General features: G+C 43.2%; 1 protein-coding gene across 2 annotated transcripts in view; it reads right to left on the reverse strand.

The window, feature by feature from the left end:
• Positions 1–17583, reverse strand: part of XKR4 (XK related 4) — a 436026-nt gene extending 418443 nt beyond the window's left edge. For both annotated transcript variants that reach the window (XR_011996661.1, XM_072734717.1), the window contains exon 1: positions 16662–17583. Coding sequence is in view for 1 of the 2 variants with exons in the window: in XM_072734717.1 (XP_072590818.1) it covers positions 16662–17479 (818 nt within the window). In the remaining variant the exon portion in view is untranslated. The remainder of the gene's footprint in view (positions 1–16661) is intronic.
• Between the last annotated feature and the right edge of the window lie 2543 nt (positions 17584–20126).

Here is a 20126-nt window from a genome sequence, read left to right on the forward strand (position 1 = left end):
AAGCCAATCTGAAAAGCCTATGTATTATTGCATGTTTCCAAATACATGACATTCTGGAAAAGGCAAAACCAAGGATAGAGTAAAAAGATCAGTGGTTGGCAGGGGCTGGGGTGAGCAGGGATAAACTGGTGATTTTTAGGGCAGTGAAACTATTCTGTACTCTACTGTAATGGTGGATAGATACCATTATACATTTGTCAAACCTATCGAATTTACTACATAAAGGGTAAACTCTAACGTATAGACTTTAGTCGATGATAACGTATTAGTATTGGTTCACAAATTCTATCAAATGTACCATATTAATATATAATGTCCGTATCAGGAAAGAACAGAGGTGAGGGGAAGTACCCGAGAATTCTGTACTTCCCATTCAATTTTTTCTGACCCAAAACTGCCTGATAATAAAAATAAAGTCTATGAACTAAAAAATTAAAAGATTGTTTAAGTGTGTTTAGTGGAGATGTAGTGAATCAAAAGAAGTCTGTGGAGTCTTAAAAGTACCTTCCTCCCAGGAATCGTCACCGAGCCAAGTACCATCGGTGATGGAGTGTCCACCACATTCTAATGAAGAATGAGTGGCCCAGTCAGTCCAGGGGATGGTCCTTTACCTACAGAGGCCTTTCCAGGTTAGAGTTCCCCTACTTACAAAGAGAACAGAAGTTCATTTCCTAAACTAAGAAAGGTAAATCCTATTAAAAGCTAAAATAGTGTCTAGAGCCAAGGGAGCTGAGGAAAAGGAGAGGGAATTTATAACCAAACTCCTTTCAGGCTCAGTAAGAAACCCATGAATGAATAGTGGAGGGTCACCTTTGGCTCAGGAGGTTGACCAGCAGGCTCCTTTACTGGGAATCGCTAATTAACTTCTGTGGGGAAATTTCATAGCTAACTGGTGTTGATTGTAAATGCAAACCCTCTTTCCAACATGCACAGATGTTAATGTGCTATTTTAAAAGTTCAGGGTACTTATTACTGAGTTGTCAAAGGCCCATTAATTATCCACTATACTGTATTTAGCTTTTCTCTGGTAAATCTTTTTTAATTGCCCAGTCTGCATTTACGGAGCATCTTTATTTAACATGCTCCCAACTCTGTTTATGTTTATGCCTTTTCCAATAGCTCATTAAGTAGCGTTCTTACCAGTACTATCAGAATCTTCAGTGAGAACTGTCCAAGCCCACTTAAGCGCTTTCATTGCACTTAAGTCCTCATTATTTTCAAGCTTTGAGTATGTTTCAAGTCTACCCTCATTCACATCTTTCCCCTGCCTCTGAACAAGTCTCTGAAGCACGAGACTTTCTTCTCCAATATATACGCTATTTTATAAAAGGCAACCATTAGAAAATACATCCCTGACAGTGTTCCCTGGGCTTCCACTCCCCAACAGAATCAAGTCCAGATTCCTCTGGAAAGCACCGAGACCCTCTTTAGCTTGACCTGACACTCGAAACTCATCTGTTGACAGTCTTTCCCTCACATCTCTCATTTCAGCCCTTTACACAAGCACATCATGAGATGTCTTTGTCCCTTCTTTTCTTTCTGTTGCAACTCTCTTTGTTCTTACTCAAATGTCACTCCCACGTGAAAACTTCTGGAAAGAGGTCCTCCCTCTCCATTTCTCAAACAATTCTATTCCTGCCTTTATTGATGACGTATTACCCTTGGAGGTATAAACAATTATAAATGAGAAACCCTCTTGCAGGACCGTGAACTCCTTCAAGTCAGGGAGTGCCTTTCACGAATCTTGGTGTGCACAGAGCCTGCACTCAGTGAAAGTCTGATAAATATTTATTAAATGAATGAAGGCATTTTTACTCCAGACCACCTGAGTTTTATTAAATTATTTCTGCTCTCTCCAACCGAACCTACATAATCACATCATCAGGTACATACACAGAAGAAAATCACGAGAAAAATAACCATGACATAGATATATATGTATTTCTTAGAACATATTACTTGGGATAAAAAAAAAATCCAGTAAATCAGAATCCATTTAATGTCATAAACATCAAAAAAACTGGAAATCATTCAGTCTCTCTGTAAAAACTACATTTGCAAAGATACTCTTGAACATCAAGAAAAACAATACTGCATATTTTTCACTGAATGCTGCACACACACTGTAAAAGATCCCCCCTTAAAAAAAAAACTATAAAAGGGACCAAACAGCAGTTGGTAAGCCCCTCCAAAGCAAATCATATCTACTTGGGGAGGTGTATCTTTTAAGTAGGCAGAGGGGAATTTTTGTTTTTAGGAATAAACATTTGGAATTGGCTTTATAAAAAGGAGCTGAATCTGATTCTGAAAATTCTGAATTGTGTGCATTTGAGAATGGATTTTCTAGCACTTGCATATGCTAGACTTTTATAGTGCTAGTCCTCTGAGATAGGTCTTAGGAGTTGCATTTGAAGTCCTGTTACATAGACATAAATCCTGCTGGTCTCAGAGAAGGAGATGTGACTGACAGAGAGGTTCTGTCTTGCATGCTTGTAGCTGAATTCATAATTCATGAACATATGTGGAGGAGAACGCCGGCATATGCAAAGCATGACTGGGTACAAAATGAGGATATAAATACAGGTTAATTACATACTATTCACATGGGGCTGGAATCTACTTAGTATTCTTTAGTGTCGTGCATTTCCCAGTGGAAAGAACATGTATTTTATTAGTAGGTTATCAAATAAAAGTGACACATTATGGATAAAACTGATCCATAGTCTCTGTGTTTGAAGTTTGGTATGAAATGTCAATCTCAGGAGTATTTATCAGAAACCTAGCCCAGGTCAATTAAGCATGAATATTGGTTTCCACGTGAGTATTCAATAAGGTGTATCAAAAGAGTTGATAAGCTCCACGCAGGTACCAGGTACCACAGAATTACAGAGCTGAAACGAACTTCACAAATTATCGAAGGTAACTCCCACCCACCATTTGATAGTTGAGAAGTTCACAGCAGAGTCAAGAATCAAATCTGACCTCTGTCATCACGTATGTCTCTCCCTTTCCTGGTAGTCAGAGCAAAATCTCAAAACTGGTCTTAGCTAATTTCCATGAATGACACAGTAAAACTGAACTCATTTCAGGGTTGAGCACAGTTGCCAGTCTGAAAGGGCAGGAAATACTCCTCCCAGGGATTCTCTTGGATTAATCAAAGAGTAGGAAGATATAGCGGGCAAAGCACAAGATGCAGAAACTGAAGTCAGATTGTGAGCACAGGTAAGTGCTATTTAGTAGTATCTGTGTGCACTTGGCCAGGTCTCCTGCCTCCTCTGAACCTCAGTGAGTTCTCTTCAAATGAGAACAATAATAATACCTGCCTTGAGAGGCTGAACAGAAGATTGGATAATTTAATATGGGTAAATGTGCTTGGCAAGCTGCAACAGCATTTAACAAAGATTTAGTACTTATTGTCATGATCAAACACTATTTATTAAACCACCAAATAAGCACAGCATGTCACTAGGCCTTAAGCAAAGCAGAAAGCAGGGAAGACAATGGGCTTTATTCACATTAGGGGTTTTATCTCCCAAAGAGTCAGTTTTTTACCAGCAGGTAACCTTATTTGCAAAATCCATTAAGTCAACCTGCTTCCTAGTGAAACAACCCACTGCTCTTTCTCTGGTAACTTCTCGTAAATTGTTATCTTAGTATTTTGAAATCTTCACTTAGGATTTTCTTCTTACTTCTCAAGAACTGAATTCTGACATTACCTAGAGCAGAAATATAATACAAGCCCCAAATGTAATCTTAATCTTCTGATGGTCACATTTATAAAGCATAAAAAAGCAACAGGTGAAATTAATTTTAACAATATATTTTATTTAACCCAATATATCTAAAATGTTTTTGGTTCAACATATAATCAATATGGATATTACTAATAAGATGTTTATTATCCCTCTTTTTTCCCCCACTCTAAGTCCTCAAAATCCCCAACACATTTGACACTTATGACACACATCGATTGGGAATAGCCACATTTCAAACATTCAATAGCCATGTGCAGCTCATAGCTACCATATTGAAAAGCCATACAGGTATAGAGCCTGGCAGGGTGACCACACCTACTGATAGCGCAGACCTAGAAAAATTAACTTAGTAACTCTCCATGGAAACACTTAAGATCACTGATAGAAACAATCACATTCTAGCACATAGATGGGGGAAGAAGCCCTAGCAACATAAGTGACAGCATAGCAACACCAGCTGTTGTACAAAAGGGAAATTAGAAAACTATTACTTTGAAAAGAAGCATTTCTGGGAAGGTCATTCTTTTTCTATTTTGTTCAATTTGAACTAAGGAAACTGGTAATACCTTTACAAGAATATACATTTAATAAAGCAACATTCTCATTATCTTCTTATTCTACAATGCAGACACTGACGTATTTTGTCACAATGTTGAACGTCCTAGTTCTCACTTAGGATGACAAATAATAAGGCATGAAATCTGCCCATGACATAGCCTGCCTATCGGTCTTGGGGTCACTGGCAGTTGCTGAACTGCGTGGAACAGGCTGGTCATCAGAAATCTTTCCATATCATTCTATAAAAATACCTTGCTAATTCCTGGCCGGGGCCTAGTCTTGAGGTCTTGGAAATCTAGTTCCATTTTCTTCTGTTCCTCCTTCTCCTGGCAGATACAGAGGCTGGTTGAGCTTTCAGACTAAAAGCTGGGGGTAAGAGATGCCCAGAACCTGACTTCCCTCTCCACTGCCCCAATGTCCTTTGCTCACACTCAGAGTCCTTGCTTTTTCAGAAACTTATGAATAGGAAGGAATACCATTAACAGTCCAGCTCCAAGTCTCTGAGCAAAGACAGCAATCATTATGTCTTGGCAGGAACTGTCACCTTGCCTCCCTCTCCTCTTTCTCTATCCTCTGTCTGCTTACTTTGAATCCAGTGCTTTCCTTAACGTCTGTTTCTCTTTTTTCATCACACCTTGTCCACTCCATCTGAAGGACTGTGAGGGGTGCCTGAGTGGTTCAGTCGGTTAAGAGTCCTGACTTTTGGTTTCGGCTCAGGTCATGATCTCATGGATTGTGAGATCAAGTCCCCTGATGGGCTCCGTGCTCAGCAGGGAGTCTGCTTGAAGATTCTCGACCTCTGCCCCTGCCCCATGCATGTGTGCATGCCTTCTCTCTCTCTCAAATAATTAAATAAATCTTTTTTAAAAAACCATAAAACTATGAGAGGTGGGTGATCAATATGCTTAATCAATTTCCTAGAGATCAGTTTTGAACAGCAAAACTATAAAGTAGTGGATTTTTAATAAAGATTTTATTAAAACTTTTCCCTTTCTTCATCGATGAAAGATTTCATATCTTTGCTTATAGCATTGCCTGTAAGGAGAGCCCATTGTTACCACCTCTAAGCACCAGCCCTTGCTTTCAAAGCAAATAAGCTGACTTTGGTAAGAAAGCCAGTTAAAACATCCAGATCAACCATATTTTCCATTAATACTCAGTTCAGAGTAACCTTCCCTGATCATTTCGGTTGAACGGGATTACTCTCCTTCTGCTTCTCAAACTTCAGTGTGCATACTAATCCTCAGGGGATCTTGTTCAACTGTAGGTCATGATTCAGTGGGTCTAGGTGAGCCTGAGATTCTGCATTCTTGAGATGCTTCTGAGAGATGTGGATGCCGCGGGCTGCAGATCCTACCTACAAGGAGTCACAAGGCAATAGCTCCATTTTTAGCACACATCAGAGACAGATTTGGAGGTATGAATGTGACATGCCTCCTCTCCTAGATGATAAACCTTTTGAGAGTATATTCTTCTTCATACACTTTCCTTACAATGATTTGAAGCAAATGTTTGTGCCATTCATGATTAAAAGGTTATCACTGGTCTTTATTTTTGTCATTATATTCTCAGCAACTGATTATAACGGCCAAGTCATGATTTTGTCAGTAGACTGTTAATGAATTTGCACATATCAACAGCGGTTGAACGTGAGAACCTACCTATGATCCCAGATCTTTGCCTTCCCCTTCCTGGGATCAGAACCAGACCTCCATGCTGAGGCCTTACTCTCAATAACTGACCAGGCAGAAATTATGTAATAAGGACATAAATGAAGCACAAATGTCTCTTTAGATTTACACTGTGAAGCACGATGTTACAGTTTCCTTTCATGATGCACTTGATCTCAGATTCTCACTTACCTTTACCATTAGCAGGTTTGTTCCCGGCCCTACCCTCAGATTCTCAGGTTTCTATTATATTCCAATTTGTGATGGCCACTGACTTCTTCCCTACTTCTGCTCTGTGACTCTCAGATCTCAGACTCTCAGGACTCTCAGGTCAAACACCTCCAGATTATAGATGCCACTGGTGCCCTCAGTATCAAGTTGACTTAAACCTGAACATTTTCACAACTGAAGTTTTTCCCCTCCATTCCTAGAACCAGCTCACTTAGCCTGGCTAGTGAAGCCTTGCTTTCAGCTTTGCTGTGATGAGTTTTATAATGGGTGTCAGTACAATTTTCCCATTCACACTAGTAAGGATTGAAATTTCACCCTCTGATTCTGGAACAAAATTCTCCATTTTTGTTCATTTCTGTCATGGCCTTCTTTCATGGCCATTTTTTTTCTTCCTCAAGCTAATAAATTCATGCCTTACCTACAATACCCTCATCTCTTATGAACAGATCAGAGAATGGAACTCAGTGATAGTTTCCAGGGCATTTGGTCATGCTTTCTTGATAGAAACTTCAGGTTTTCGGGGATCCTTGGGTGGCTCAGTGGTTTGGCGCCTGCCTTTGGCCCAGGGCACGATCCTGGAGTCCCGGGATCGAGCCCCACGTTGGGCTCCCAGCATGGAGCCTGCTTCTCCCTCTGCCTGTGTCTCTGCCTCTCTCTCTCTCTCTCTCTCATGAATAAATAAATAAAATCTTAAAAAGAAAAAGAAACTTCAGGTTTTCTCCCTCACTAATTTGATTCCAACCTTATTTTATTTATTTACTTATTTAGTTATTTATTTGGGGGGGAGGAGAGAGAGAGAGAGATTGAGGATCTCAAGCAGGCTCTACGCCCAGTGCAGAGCTGGTGCCCTCATTAGAATAGCATCACATTATCTGCTCCTATGTAGAACTCAGTGTTTCAGACCCAACCATCACCAAGTCAACAAAATTTCTACAGGATATCTGTGACTATTACTCCTAATGGTACATCCCCTCGAAATACGAAACCTTATGGGACATACTTCCTAATTTATATTAAAATAACAGATCCAAGTACTGTAAATCTCTTTGGAGAGTCTTCAGGAATTGACCTACATTTTTAAAAAGTAACTGTTATCAATTTTACTTCTATAAAGCAGGAAATTAAAAAAATATATATAAAGCAGGAAATTAGTTAAAGAGCTGCAAATCTACCAAAATAAAGACACTTTTACAAATCCTTTCCCCTGCTTTTCTGAAGGATCATTTCTTCATTGTTATTGTCTCCTTGACACTGTGATTAGGCCATAAACCAAAAATGCAAATAATGTAGGACCATTGTGTTATGGTCACTGCTCCAAGGGCTCCCTTGGTTTTGATTATTGACTTTCTGCTACTGAAAAAGACCTGATAAGTAAAGAATTTCCATATCTTTATTCATGACTATTATCTAAGCTGCAGAAAGAAGTCCAACTGCTTTTTATGTGGATGAAATCTCTCAGATTGGTGGTTCAGAAAGGTGACTTTGTCCTCCTTAAATAGAGTGTACTTGATGGGAAGCCAAATCAAAGTCATCTCAAGTCTTTTTAGACTCATATACACTGTAGATCCTACTTTTTCTATACATGCATGATTTTCTGTTTGACTAATCCTCACCTACCCCACACACTGCCCACTGCCCTGTTTATATAAAAGGATTCCCCTAACAGGAAAACAGGCCATGTGCATAAATTAAACAAAAGAAGTAGAACTGATTCAAACAGCCTACTTATGAATCATGAAGATAAAAAAAATGGTTTTACATACTTCAGGTCATTTTAAAATAGATGCTTAATTTTTTTTTTAAGCAAATATCTAAAATGTCGTCAAGGGGTTGAAAATTGTTCAGCTTCACGACAGATGTCTAACATCTTAGAGATCGAGGTAATTCCTATCCAAGAAAGGTTAATGCACTGTTCTCTTGTTCTAGCAAAGTGTAACATATCCCCCCTATTCCTTAATGAGTACAGGTCTGGAGACAGTCTCTGTACAGAGCTTAAATTCAATTCTAGCATATTTAATCAGTGACAGTGTAACCCAGGACAGGTTTTAATTTAAAAGCAGACCTAGCTCTGACAACAGCCTTCGCACTGACATAATGGATAGTTCTTTTTAAGACCGTGAAGCATTGTTCTTATTTGCTAATCATAGCACTCCAGCTGTGCATACCTTACTACATGAAATGGAAATGGTAATTTTGGCTTCCCAGGTCTGTATGGTAGATATTTTAGAATTAGTGATATGGGAACACTTTCCACATCAGCTTCAAATGCTTAGATATGGGTTTTTGTGAATATAGTGTTGATTATAACTAAAATTCAGAAATGACACAAAATAAGTTACATTATACAAACAAGCTGAAGATTCTCTCCTCATGTGTGAAATCATATTGGTTCCTAGAGATTAGACTCTAATGTTATCAACTCTGGAAAGTCCCTTGTAGATCCCTTTTGAGTTACATAACCAGAGAAATGCTATAATGGTGGCCTTAGAAGAACACACAGAGACTCCATGGTGCATATACTCTGGGGATAGGCAAATAGAAAGAATTTATAATAAGAGAAAAAACAACATTTTGGACCTGAGAAAGAAAGTCCTGAATATTATTTTTTGACCAATCATATCACACCAATAGAGAATTAAGACTCAGAAGGAGGAAGCCAAAAGAATATTTAAAGTTTGTGGAGACCCAGGAGCTATTCTGTGTCATCACACTGACATAGGTAACAAAGCACTTAGGGGACCTGTCTGGGGTCTGAGCTACCAGGCAGCCAATTCATCTCTTCTTACACAGTCCACCTCCCCAAAGGACAGCTGCCTCTATAAAGAAGGCTCATCACTGATACTAACTCTGGTCCATCAACTTAAGGTTGGAAAATATCTAATGCTGTCATTCAGCCTAGAAAATCTCTGGACTGACTTTTTTCCATTTTAACCCTTCTTTCATTGCTTTTGCAATCAATAATCTATATTAGTTCTGTACATATATAAGGCATGAAACTACTGCTTTATGGTGATAAGAATTATGGCATTGATGGGAGTGGTAGTAGTAACAGCAGAAGCTACGAACCTTCATTGCATAGACACATAGAAGCATCAGAAATACAGAAATTGTCCCATAGATAAATATATTCTCAGGTAGTCAAGTGTAGGTAAGAATTAAGTGAAAAAGATCTATCCCAAAGCTATCTGACCCTGACTTTTCCATCAGCAAGAATAGGAATGTCAAGCTGGGCTTCTGGATGCATCTTTCTCAGAGAAGAACTAGTACTTTGTGAAATCTGTCTCCACTTCTCTAATGCTAGTGATCTAATAAAAAAGATTTAGGACAATGAGTGGTATCTTTTCTAGATAACACCACCCCTTATGATTCACTGTACCCTTAGAAATTCAAGAAGCGAACAAGCAACAATTTCTGCCCCTTTCTCATAAAGAAGAGAGAATAATGCCTGGTCTCCATTCACGGGTCAGTAAATATTTTACTGAGCCTATTTTCTTATTCATGTAACTTTTACAACTACTAGAATAACTTCTCAAGGACTTGCCTGTGGTCTTTCTTCCCTACTGGCCTTGCCATCAATTACCAGTGACACCAGTAGATAGGTGGAAGGGAGTCACTTGGTGGTGGTCAGAATTATACAATGTCATCCAAGAGAATTTGTTTTTCCCTATTACAACTATTTTATAAAATTACACCTGATAAGTATTTTCTCATGACTAGCAGCACACTCCACCTTATATCTGATAATGCATAAGAATAGTAAATCTGATTCTAATCCCTAAGTCTTGCTTCCATAGGCCAAGTCCGTGCACCATTCAAATTCTAAAGCAAGTCAGCGGATTAGGCAGTGAGTCCATATAAAGGGGTATCATTCTGTTTATCTGTTACTTGGTGATTGGTGCTATGTAATATCACAGTAGACAATTTCATTAGAACTGTAAAATACAGAACGCATTTAATAGCAGGTTGTGTACATGGATATTCGAACATTAAGGAATGTTTTTTAAGTGACTGAGCAAAGACCTTCAAAGCTACTGACTCAAGGATTTGTGGATACTGTTAAAAAATGATAGCACCCATTTGTATAGATACTACTTTTAACTGCTCTATGAAGGAAGTCTGCAATTCCATCAGAATGTAACAAGCATAACATTTTTTTTCACCCTTGTGAAGCAGGATCTAGTTTAAGTGAACAGAAAAAAATACAACTTTTGCATTAGTTACTGCAAAGATGTTGAAATTAGGTATATTGATCACATAGATTTATGCATAAATTATTCCAACTCCTACAGAATCCCCAGTAAATACACAGAGGACCATCTGGTTTTGTGTGGATTTATATTCATTAGGTAACTCAGAGATTAAAGTACCAAGCCCAGCACTCAAGGATGTTACATAGATTTGTGATGCCCCAGTAAAGACACCAAGTCCATAAATCAATGAATAGATTCAAAGTAACATAACTGCAGTGTTTTCAAGAAAACCCTTACTTCTTTCATGCACAAAAAAAGCAAAGGTTAGTCTACTGTATTTGGAGCAGCATGAAATGATGGAAATTGTCATAAAATCTCAGGGCTGGAAGATGATCTTTTAGTTCAACCTTCTGTGTGATCCTTAAAAGTTTTTTCCGGGGCAACTCTACCTACACTTTTTGAAACTATGCTTAGACCCTCCAATGATGGGGAACTCAATGCTTCTAAAGAATCTTAGTTGATCTTTGGATGCCTCTGATTAGTCAAAATACACTTCCTTGCATTGATTCAGAATCTCTCCTGTAACTCCTCTGCACCTTGTCCCAGAGGGCCTACACAAAAGTCCAATGCTCCCTCCTTGTTACAAACCTTAGTGCTTACCAGACACCACTGAACTTCTCCGCCTTCTTTTCTACCTAATGATCCCCAATCTCATCAACCATCTCTCGTGTTGCCTTTTTTTCTCTCCCACATCAATACTGAATTCTAGCGTAGAATCAGTGAAGAACTATATGAACTTAAGAGAGAAACATTTAACATTCTCGGTCTCAATTTCCACATTTGCAAAATGGAAGTGCTACCTCAAAGACCCTCAAAAGGATCAAATAAGAAAGACAGTGAAGTCCTCTAAAAAAATTGAAAACTGTTACAAAAGTAGAAAGAACAAGTTTCTAAGGACCAGGAAAGCTAAATTTCAGTAAGGCGAAGACTACTGTATCCTAAGGGAAATCTTTCAAAAAGTAGCAGAAAATAAACTTTTTTACTTTAGTGTTTTTCTGAAAAATCACTCCCCTGCCTTGTTGGGCCTACTTATACACCCCAATTACATCCAAATTCGATCCTTTTAAAATCAATGAATTTTAATAAATGGAAAGACATGACAATCAGAGAGGAACTGATGACATGTCCTTGAAACTCAACTTTGTGACATTCCTTTAGATAAAACAATGTTTTAATACTTTGTTAACAATCCCTCCCTTCCCTGTCCCTTATAATCCTTCAAGGATTCCTCAATGCCTTCTGAATAAAATCTAGATCCCTTTTATTGTGGACCCAACAAATTCTCCCTCCTCATCTCTAGCTTCTATCTCTCAACTGCTCTCTATTCAAAGCACACACTTAGACCTTGTTCTTTCTTGCCCCACCACAACCACTGTGCCTTTAAACAAAGTCCTATCCAAAGATCTGCAGCCAATGCCCCACTTTATTCAGACAGCAGATTTTCTCACCATTCAAACCTTCCCTCAAACGTCCCCTGCTCCAGTGTCTCACCTGAATCACTAAGATGGTCTAGGTTTCCTGTTTCTATCATAGCACTTATTTCCTGGTATTGAAATGATCTTTTTACCTGTCTTCCACACCAGACAGTAGAATCCCTGAAAGATAATACGTATTTTATCCATCTTGGTGTAGTCAACTAGCACAGTGTCTTGCATAGAGTAGGCACTCACTATATGTTGAATGAATAAATTAATCAATATGCAGTAGAGAGAACACAAATATACAGGAAAGTGACCATCGACCCCACCTGACCTATATCAGAATTCAGAACTAACCCCCAATCAATACTTTTTCAGTAGTGGAAGGTGTGTAACCCAGATGCTATTTCCTCTACCCATTCTTGATCTCTAGAATCTCTTTATCATTTGCAAAGCACTCCCCACATGTGCACATGCATTCTGTCATTTAATCATCAACTGCAAGATGGTGTTAGTCAGCTGGGTTTTAATGCAACAAGCTCAGCATGTCCACATGGTGTAGCAAGAAGATCACTGGCCTTAAGGTCAGCCAAGCTGAGCCCCAGTCCCTATTCTGCTGGTTGACTACTGGTGTGTTACTGGATAGATCTCCTGTCCTGTCTAAACGGCAAAGTCCCCAACTTTGTCACACTTGGTGGAGGTAAAGTGTCACTTTCATGCATTGTTGTCATTATAATCCAAGTTGGCATCTGGAGATAGCTAACTGATCCGGAAAGAGCATAGTCTTTAGGGTAAGGTGGGCCTGGCTTTGACTCCTAGTCGTATCACATAATAGGTGGGGAATTTCGTGCCAGTTAATGAATGTCTCTGAGCCAGGCTACTCATATATATAGAGATACTAATGATTTTCTCTTAGGTTACTATAAAATTTAGATGAGATAAAGAGTATAGAAACATTTATAAATTTTTAAGTGCTATATAAAGTTGTTACTATTATTATTATTTGGCCAGGTTTAAGAATGACTTAGAAAAATGTTTCTCAAAGTGCCCTGTGCGCCACATTGTCACAAGAGTATTTAGTAAGTGTAGCCTTAAAAAGTTATCGATAACTGCACTCTAGCTTATTAAAGGCTCTGAGAAGTCCTGCTGTAGAGAGATCTGTTTAAGTCCATTTATCCCACCATTTTCCAATTTATTTGAATAAGGGAACACATGTCATACCGTTTGGAATATCAAGCATGTGAAAAGCCAAAACGGTCTTTCACTAGATCTTCTCCACATGACTCTCATGATAGATATTCAAAAACAAAAATCAAAATAGTAAAATAGTAAAAATACCCCCCATTCTACCATCCATTGACTCACTGACTTATTGTTTGCAATATGCCCATTTGCCTTTAGAAGACAATCAAGTATGTACATACACAGGAAAAATTAAAGTATAATTTTAAGAGTGAGTCATGAATTCTGAAGGAAGAAGGCATCTAGACATAATTGATTATCAGTGTGAAGACTAAAAACGGTTCTAATTGGCTATTTGTGATTCCCACTGGCTGAACTGCCCTCTTAGTAACTTCTGGAATCATATGAAATGACCAAGAAAAAAAAAAGTAAGTATTCATTTGCAGGTACATTTCCTTTAAAGTCATCATTGCTCTTTTCACATGGTAGCAAAAGTTCACTTCATTATTTCAAATGGCTGTTTCTCAGAATCAAATCCTGTGACTTTAAAAGCTGCCATTAATTTCTCATTAGTAAACTTTAATTAAAATGAATATGTATCATTGCTCTCAGCAGTTGCATTTGTAATAAAGGTATAAATACATTCAATTTTCACCCAAAATGTCCCAAATAGCTATTCTGAACAAGCAAACACTTTGATGTTATTTCAAAGGATTGTATCTACAGAAAGCTTTTAGAATCTTGCCCTTACCTAAAATAACTAGCATTTCATGGAAATACAAGGAACAGTTACCAACCTAGCTAAAATCTATTTTATTGATCTTAGAAAGTAGCATGTTAAAACATGAAAAATGACCTCTGAGCTTTGAACCATTCAGTATCTCGGTGTTTCTGCAACATTTGTGTATAATGCTTGGAAGCGTAAAGCTAGAAGGAGCAGAGGGATGCTCCTAATTTAAAGCATCCTAATGGTCTAAGATAATGGTTTGATACAATAATCTGAGAAGAACTGCATCTCACCAGCTTATTATCTCAAAGATGCATCTGCTACCCAAAGTTCCATTCCAATATTCCACACACAGAGAAGTCGAAACCATTTCAGAATGCAACTGAATTCCATGAACTTTCTGATCCCTTTCCAATGTCCTACATTAGGCTGAAGTTTGTTTGTTTGTTTATTTGTTTAAACATACTTTCTAAAGAGAGAATGAGGCTGGGTCTTAGATCATACTTCCAACAAGTTACCCCACTAGTCTCCAAATAGCTTAACTAGAATCCAAGAACAGTTAGATTAGATCATTCAGACTTACATATTAAGCACATTATTCTGATAACATAGACAAGGATCTGAAAACATTTTCAACAAATACGTCCTCCCAGACAACCATGCCTTAGCAGGAAAAACTTCAAAACCTCTAAGGAAAACACTGTAGAAATATTTAACAAAGAGGAGTCATGTGGGACCACAATTTCTCCAAGGGTTGGGTTGGTTAACGCATTTGATAACGCACAGCCTCTGTGTGCTTTTCCTTCTGCGCGCAACCTTCCATCCCTCCTCCTCCTGTGGATATGGCCAGTTGGCCCAGTGGCTGTGGTCTCGCTGACATGTATTTAGGTCCTTCCTTTTCCAAATTATTTCTCACTTTCTGCATTTTATGTCCTTAGATAACTAAATGTCGATTTCCAATTGGGAAAATATTGGGTTTAGAAGGTCCAGTAAACAATTAAAAGTACTAATTGTTTAATTAATGATAATTAAAAGTATTTTTTTCAGTTCACCCAATTTGATATCAACTTTTTCACAAAGTATCAATCTGTAGGAAGCATGGATAGTTCTTCCATTAATATACTGAGAAGTGTTTGCATGATTTAAAGGTGATTGAAAAGAAGGGATTTCCAAATCCTGCATAGAGTTTGCAAAAGTTAACAAATGGAATGTTAAGCTTCATTTTCCACGTTATCATTTAAAACTACTAACCACATGCACCTAGCCACTAAACAATTTCAGTAATTAACACGGACATTTGAGTTCTTCATCAAACTCGAATAAGAGCATCAACTTCTAAGTCTTCATAATAGTCACTCATGGAACATAACAGCTATCACACCTAACTGACATTTCGAAGTTGTTTGAGTCCAAAATACATTGGTTTCCAACATCAATTTGACCTACTGCATATCATATACCATTTTTCCAGAAAGTATCTGTTTGGAAAAAAAAAAAAAAAAGTTTTCACAATTTGAAAGGTCACCATCTATGGCAATGCTTACCCTGCTTCACAAAGCAATGGTCCCAGAAAGGTTGTAAAATAACCACATTTGCTCTTCTCAGCGGAAACACTACTCTTCACCACAAATAAAAGAAGTTTTTAGTCCTATTCCACAAACTCTCTGAATTGTTTCTACACGGGATGCTTCAGCACAGCTAATGATTCCTGACACCTTTGTCACAAACATAACTACAAGTGAAATTGTAACGGACAGCATGTAGCCCCACACTGGTGCCCTTACTGAGAAGTTTTCTCATTTTACTTATGCTACATACTCATTAGTCATTGTAAACCAAAAAAAAAAAAAAAAGCTCCGGAATGTCAACATCTAAGTGCTACAATACAAAACATTTTTGCAGATGTAAAGCATTGCTTCATAAAGCTATTAAAAACATATAAAAGTTGGTGGAATATATTTCTGAGCAAACCGTTTCATTATATTCCTAAATCTAGGCAGTGACTGTTTGAATGGCAGGGCAGCTCCCTCTGCCCAGCAAGTTTAGCCTTGTATTCCAGTTTCTAAGTGGAAGTGATACTGTGTAAAAAGACTTGGTAGCTCAGATGACAAGTAGCAGAGCAACCAATGAAGATGCCAAGTACGATTAAAGTTTACAAGATGCACCACCCCTTTCCCAAGGGTTATTAGTTATGTGAGAAGTCAGAATATGGGGATATTGCAAGATAATCAGAAAGTGCATCGTAAAATACAGATTATACAGATACAGGTATAGGTGTTCTCCAGCAGAAGACAAGCAGTGTCCCTACTGAGCTCTTTACTTGGAGTGCAGCGCTTCTCTAACGGTGAGATGCAAAATGTGGGTACTTCCCAGCAGTAAGAATCCCCATATAACTAAAATTAGCAATAGGGAACAAAAGAAGCCATCCAAATCGCAATGCACACCTCGAATTCAACGTAATAAAAAAGGATTTTCAGAAGATGCGACAGGAATCCTCTCCTACTCACTGAACCGGCATCACGAAAAATGGGGAGGGGGGTATCCTGTAAACATAGAGAAGCTAGCGAAGCAGAGTGAGAGCACGGAAGGGATGGGTTGATCAAACCACTTCGCTGCCTGTCCCTTGTTTCTCACTTCCCCCCTCCACCCCAACCCCAGGTTTTGATCACAAATCTCAAAAATGCAAAACCACCCAGTGTAAGAAAAAGAAGCGAAAAAAAAAAAAAAAAAAAAAAAAACAAGTGAAAGAGTGTGCCTAGGGCTGCTGCCGGAGCAACCCTACACAGTTTCCGTGCAAAAGCAAAGCAGCGAGCATGTAGCAGCAGCAGCAGCAGCTGCAAACCCCCCGTTCCCCGCCCCTGATACGGTACCTCCAGATTTGCCCGAGCTGCAAGATGTGGATGAGCGACTGCAGGAGCCAGATGCAGAAGGAGCAGGACGCAGACCTGCGCTTGCCGCTGGCCCGGGTGGCCCCGCTGCTGTTGCTGCCGCTGCTGGCGGCGGCGACGTTGCTCTTGCTGGCGCCGGGCGCTTGCCGCTGCGGCGTGGAGGGGCGCGCCTCGCCTTCCGCAGCCGCCGACCCGCCGCCCGCCAGCGTCTTGCAGTCGGCTCCGGGCGGCGGGCAGCCGGGGGCGGCGGCGGCGGCGGCGGCGGCGGCGGCCGGGGCGCTGTCCTCGGTGCTGAAGTCGTGCGCGAACCAGCGGAAGCTGAACACCTGCACCGAGAGCGAGCCGAGCACCACGAAGAAGAGCGTGAGCCCGAACCACCAGCGCTGGCCGCGCACGTAGTAGTCCACGGCGAGCCACACGTCCGTGCCCACGTCCGCGAAGTACACGGCCACGGCGGCCAGCACCCAGAGGCAGTCCCACGGCGAGTAGCGCCGCTGCTCCCCGCCCAGGCGCAGGCACAGCGCCGAGCCCGCCCCGCCGCCCGCGCCGCCCGGGACCCCGGAGCCGCCGCCCGCGCCGCCGCTCCCCGCGCAGCAGCAGCAGCAGCGCGAGCAGCCGCCGCCGTCCGGGCAGCAGCCGGCCCCGGCGGCCTCCGCGTCCTCGGGCCCCGCGCCCGGCCCCGACGGCCAGCCCGGGGCCAGCGCCTGCGCCGAGCCCGAGTGCTCCGCGTCCTGCAGCGGGGTGAACGCCACGTCGCTGCTCTTCTTCATCTTCCGCCTCCCGTCCGACTTCGCGGCCATGATGCCTCCGGAGCGCGGCGCAGCCCTCCTGGGCGTGACAGCTTCCCGCGCGGCCGCCCCCTGCCGCGGCCCGGCGGCGCGGCTCCCCGGCTCCCCGCTCCGGCTCCCCGGCTCCCCGCTCCGGCTCCGGCTCCGGCTCGCGCTCCGGCTCCCGCGCCCGCCGCCCGCGGGGCTGGGCGCTGGGCGCTGGGCGCCGGGCGCTGGGCGCTGGGCCGGGCTAGCGGCGCGCCCGGGGCCGGCAGGAGCGCCGCCTGGCTGCCTGCGCCGAGCCCGGCTGCTCGCGGCGCCCCGCGCGCGCCCCTGCCAGCCGCCCGCGCTCCTCGCCGCCCCGGCCCCGCGGCCGCCGCCCGAGCCGCCGCCGCCGCCAGCAGCAGGAGCAGCAGCGGCCGCCGCGGCGGGCCTCGGACCTGCACATCCCGCGCCTCCCCGCGCGCGCGCCCCCTCCCCCGCTCCCGCTCCGCCACCAGCTGACTCCGACGGAGGATGACCTCATCCCTTCTCCGCCAGCTGCCGCCGCTCCCACCCCGGCACGGGCGGGGCGACGGAGGAGGAGGGCCCCGGAGGAGGGGCCGGGCCGGGCCGGGCCGGGGCCGGGCGCGCGGCGGCGGGGAGGAGGGGGGCGGGTCCCGGGTCGGCGTCGGCGGCCGCGAGGCCGGAGGGGGCGGTCGAGGGCCCCGCTCGCGGGATTGCAGGGGGCGCTGCGCGGGCTTGAGCGGCGCGGGGGGGCGGGGCAGGGCAGGGGCAGGAGGGCGCGGAGGGGAGGGGTCCCGGCGTCCAGCCCGCGCGGGGGTCCGGGGAGCGCGGGCGGGGACGCGGCGGGGGCCCGGGGCGAGGCCTCTTTGTGCGGCTCCGACCGCGGGTACCTGGAGGCGGGGCGGGCGCGCGGCTCCACGCGGACGCCAGGGCCCGGGCGCCGGCAGCGGCGGGTGTGCGCGGCCTTGGAACAGCCGCGGGGCGAGGGCGCGGGGCGCGCAGAGGCCCGGGGGGCGGCTCCGGCGGGAAGGCGCGGCCCGGGGCGAGGGGGCGGCCGGCGCCCTCGGAGGTCCGGGCCCAGGCCCGCGCCGCCCGGCCGGGAAGCCGCCGAGCCAGGTGGGGCGCGGGCCGGGAGGGCCCCGCGATCGTCGGGTCCCGCGGGTGGGCGGCTCCGGGCGCCCGGGGCTGCGGGGCGGGGCGGGGCGCGCAACTGCGGGAACCTGAGCACCGGCCGGCGGGCGCGGAAAGCGGAGCCGCGGGCGGCGCCACCTCCCCTGCTCCGAGGCGAGAATTCCCTTCCCTTAAAGCTGTAGGAGGTACGGACCTGGCTCGTGGTCCCACAACTCCAGAAATGACCCAAAGCAATGAAATCTGTGACAGGGGTGGCTCACCAAACTAGATATAAAGAGAATATAGGATATTTGGGTGCTTGGAGAAATTCTTAAAGACCCAATACATATAGGATCCTCGTTTTTTTTTTTTTTTTTTTTTTCAACAAAACGACTTAGCCTGATTTGCCTCGCTTAACTTTTGCAGTGTAAGATACAGAGAGTGTAATTCTTTAATTACACTGTGACTCACATGTTTTAAGACCGGAGGGAAGTGAGGCAACACGTGTTACACTGCCATTAAGAGCACCAGTTGTGGTCTTCTAAATCTGGAGGCAAAACATAGCACCCTCCCCTCCTTCCCTGTTGTAGACTCAGGCTCCGGTTGCACTAGTGTATGTGCCATTCTTAATTAGTAGCATCATGGAGTAGAAATGCACAAAAAAAAAAAAAAAAAAAAAAATTCTGCATGTAGAAATAGCCACCCCAGACATCTGGGGCTAAAGCTTATCTGCTGTTTTAGCACCAACCTGAACCAAGTAGAATTCTCCCCACCCCACCCCACCCCACCCCACCCCACTCCACCCCCCCTCCACCTCCTTCATTCCTACAGATGGGCACTTGGAGAGCTGCTTTCCTTGGCTTTGCCTGACTGCCTAGCAGGAAGGTGTTGCGCCGCAGAGCCCATAAACATTACATGGCATGTACAAATCCGGTATTTCTAGCAAAAGGCATGGCTAAGAGGAATAAAGGTCAGTGCAGTACCACTGAGCCAGTTAGAATGCCAGGCAAAGGGTGTATTTTTAAATCTAGCTTTAAACTTGGATCCTTTTGGAGTAAGAAAATTCTCTTTAGAATAACACTCTGGTACTGTTTCCCCAAGGTCCAAATCTAAGATTCCATCTCCAGGGCACTACAGTTGATCTTACTGTGTGCCAAACCATCCGGGAGAGGTATGATCTCTTAGGTGACCGGGTCCTAAGGGATTGAGTGTATTCTAGGTCAAATGCACTGCCTTAAAAATGCACCAGGTGTGAAAAGGCCTTGCAGAATATCTGAGGTTCTAAAGGCCTGGAGCTGACTGAAGGTTCCTTTAGAGCAAGGATGTTTCTCATTCAGTCGGTAACTATGCACCTAGCACAGCACCTGCACAGACTATTTGCTCAGTAAATTATAGTTGAATGAATGCATGAATTTATAGAAAGAACATTCCACAACAGGAAGAATGCCACATTCTGTACTAACTATGTTCCCATGGAAACATAGGAATTATGAGACTTATCCTGTTAGGTTCTAAAAAAGAAATAACTAGTAATGGTTTCCTTAATAATACATCTATGCAAAAC

This window comes from Vulpes vulpes, chromosome 13 (genome assembly GCF_048418805.1).
Source record: "Vulpes vulpes isolate BD-2025 chromosome 13, VulVul3, whole genome shotgun sequence".
In the NCBI taxonomy this organism is placed as follows: Eukaryota; Metazoa; Chordata; class Mammalia; order Carnivora; family Canidae; genus Vulpes; species Vulpes vulpes.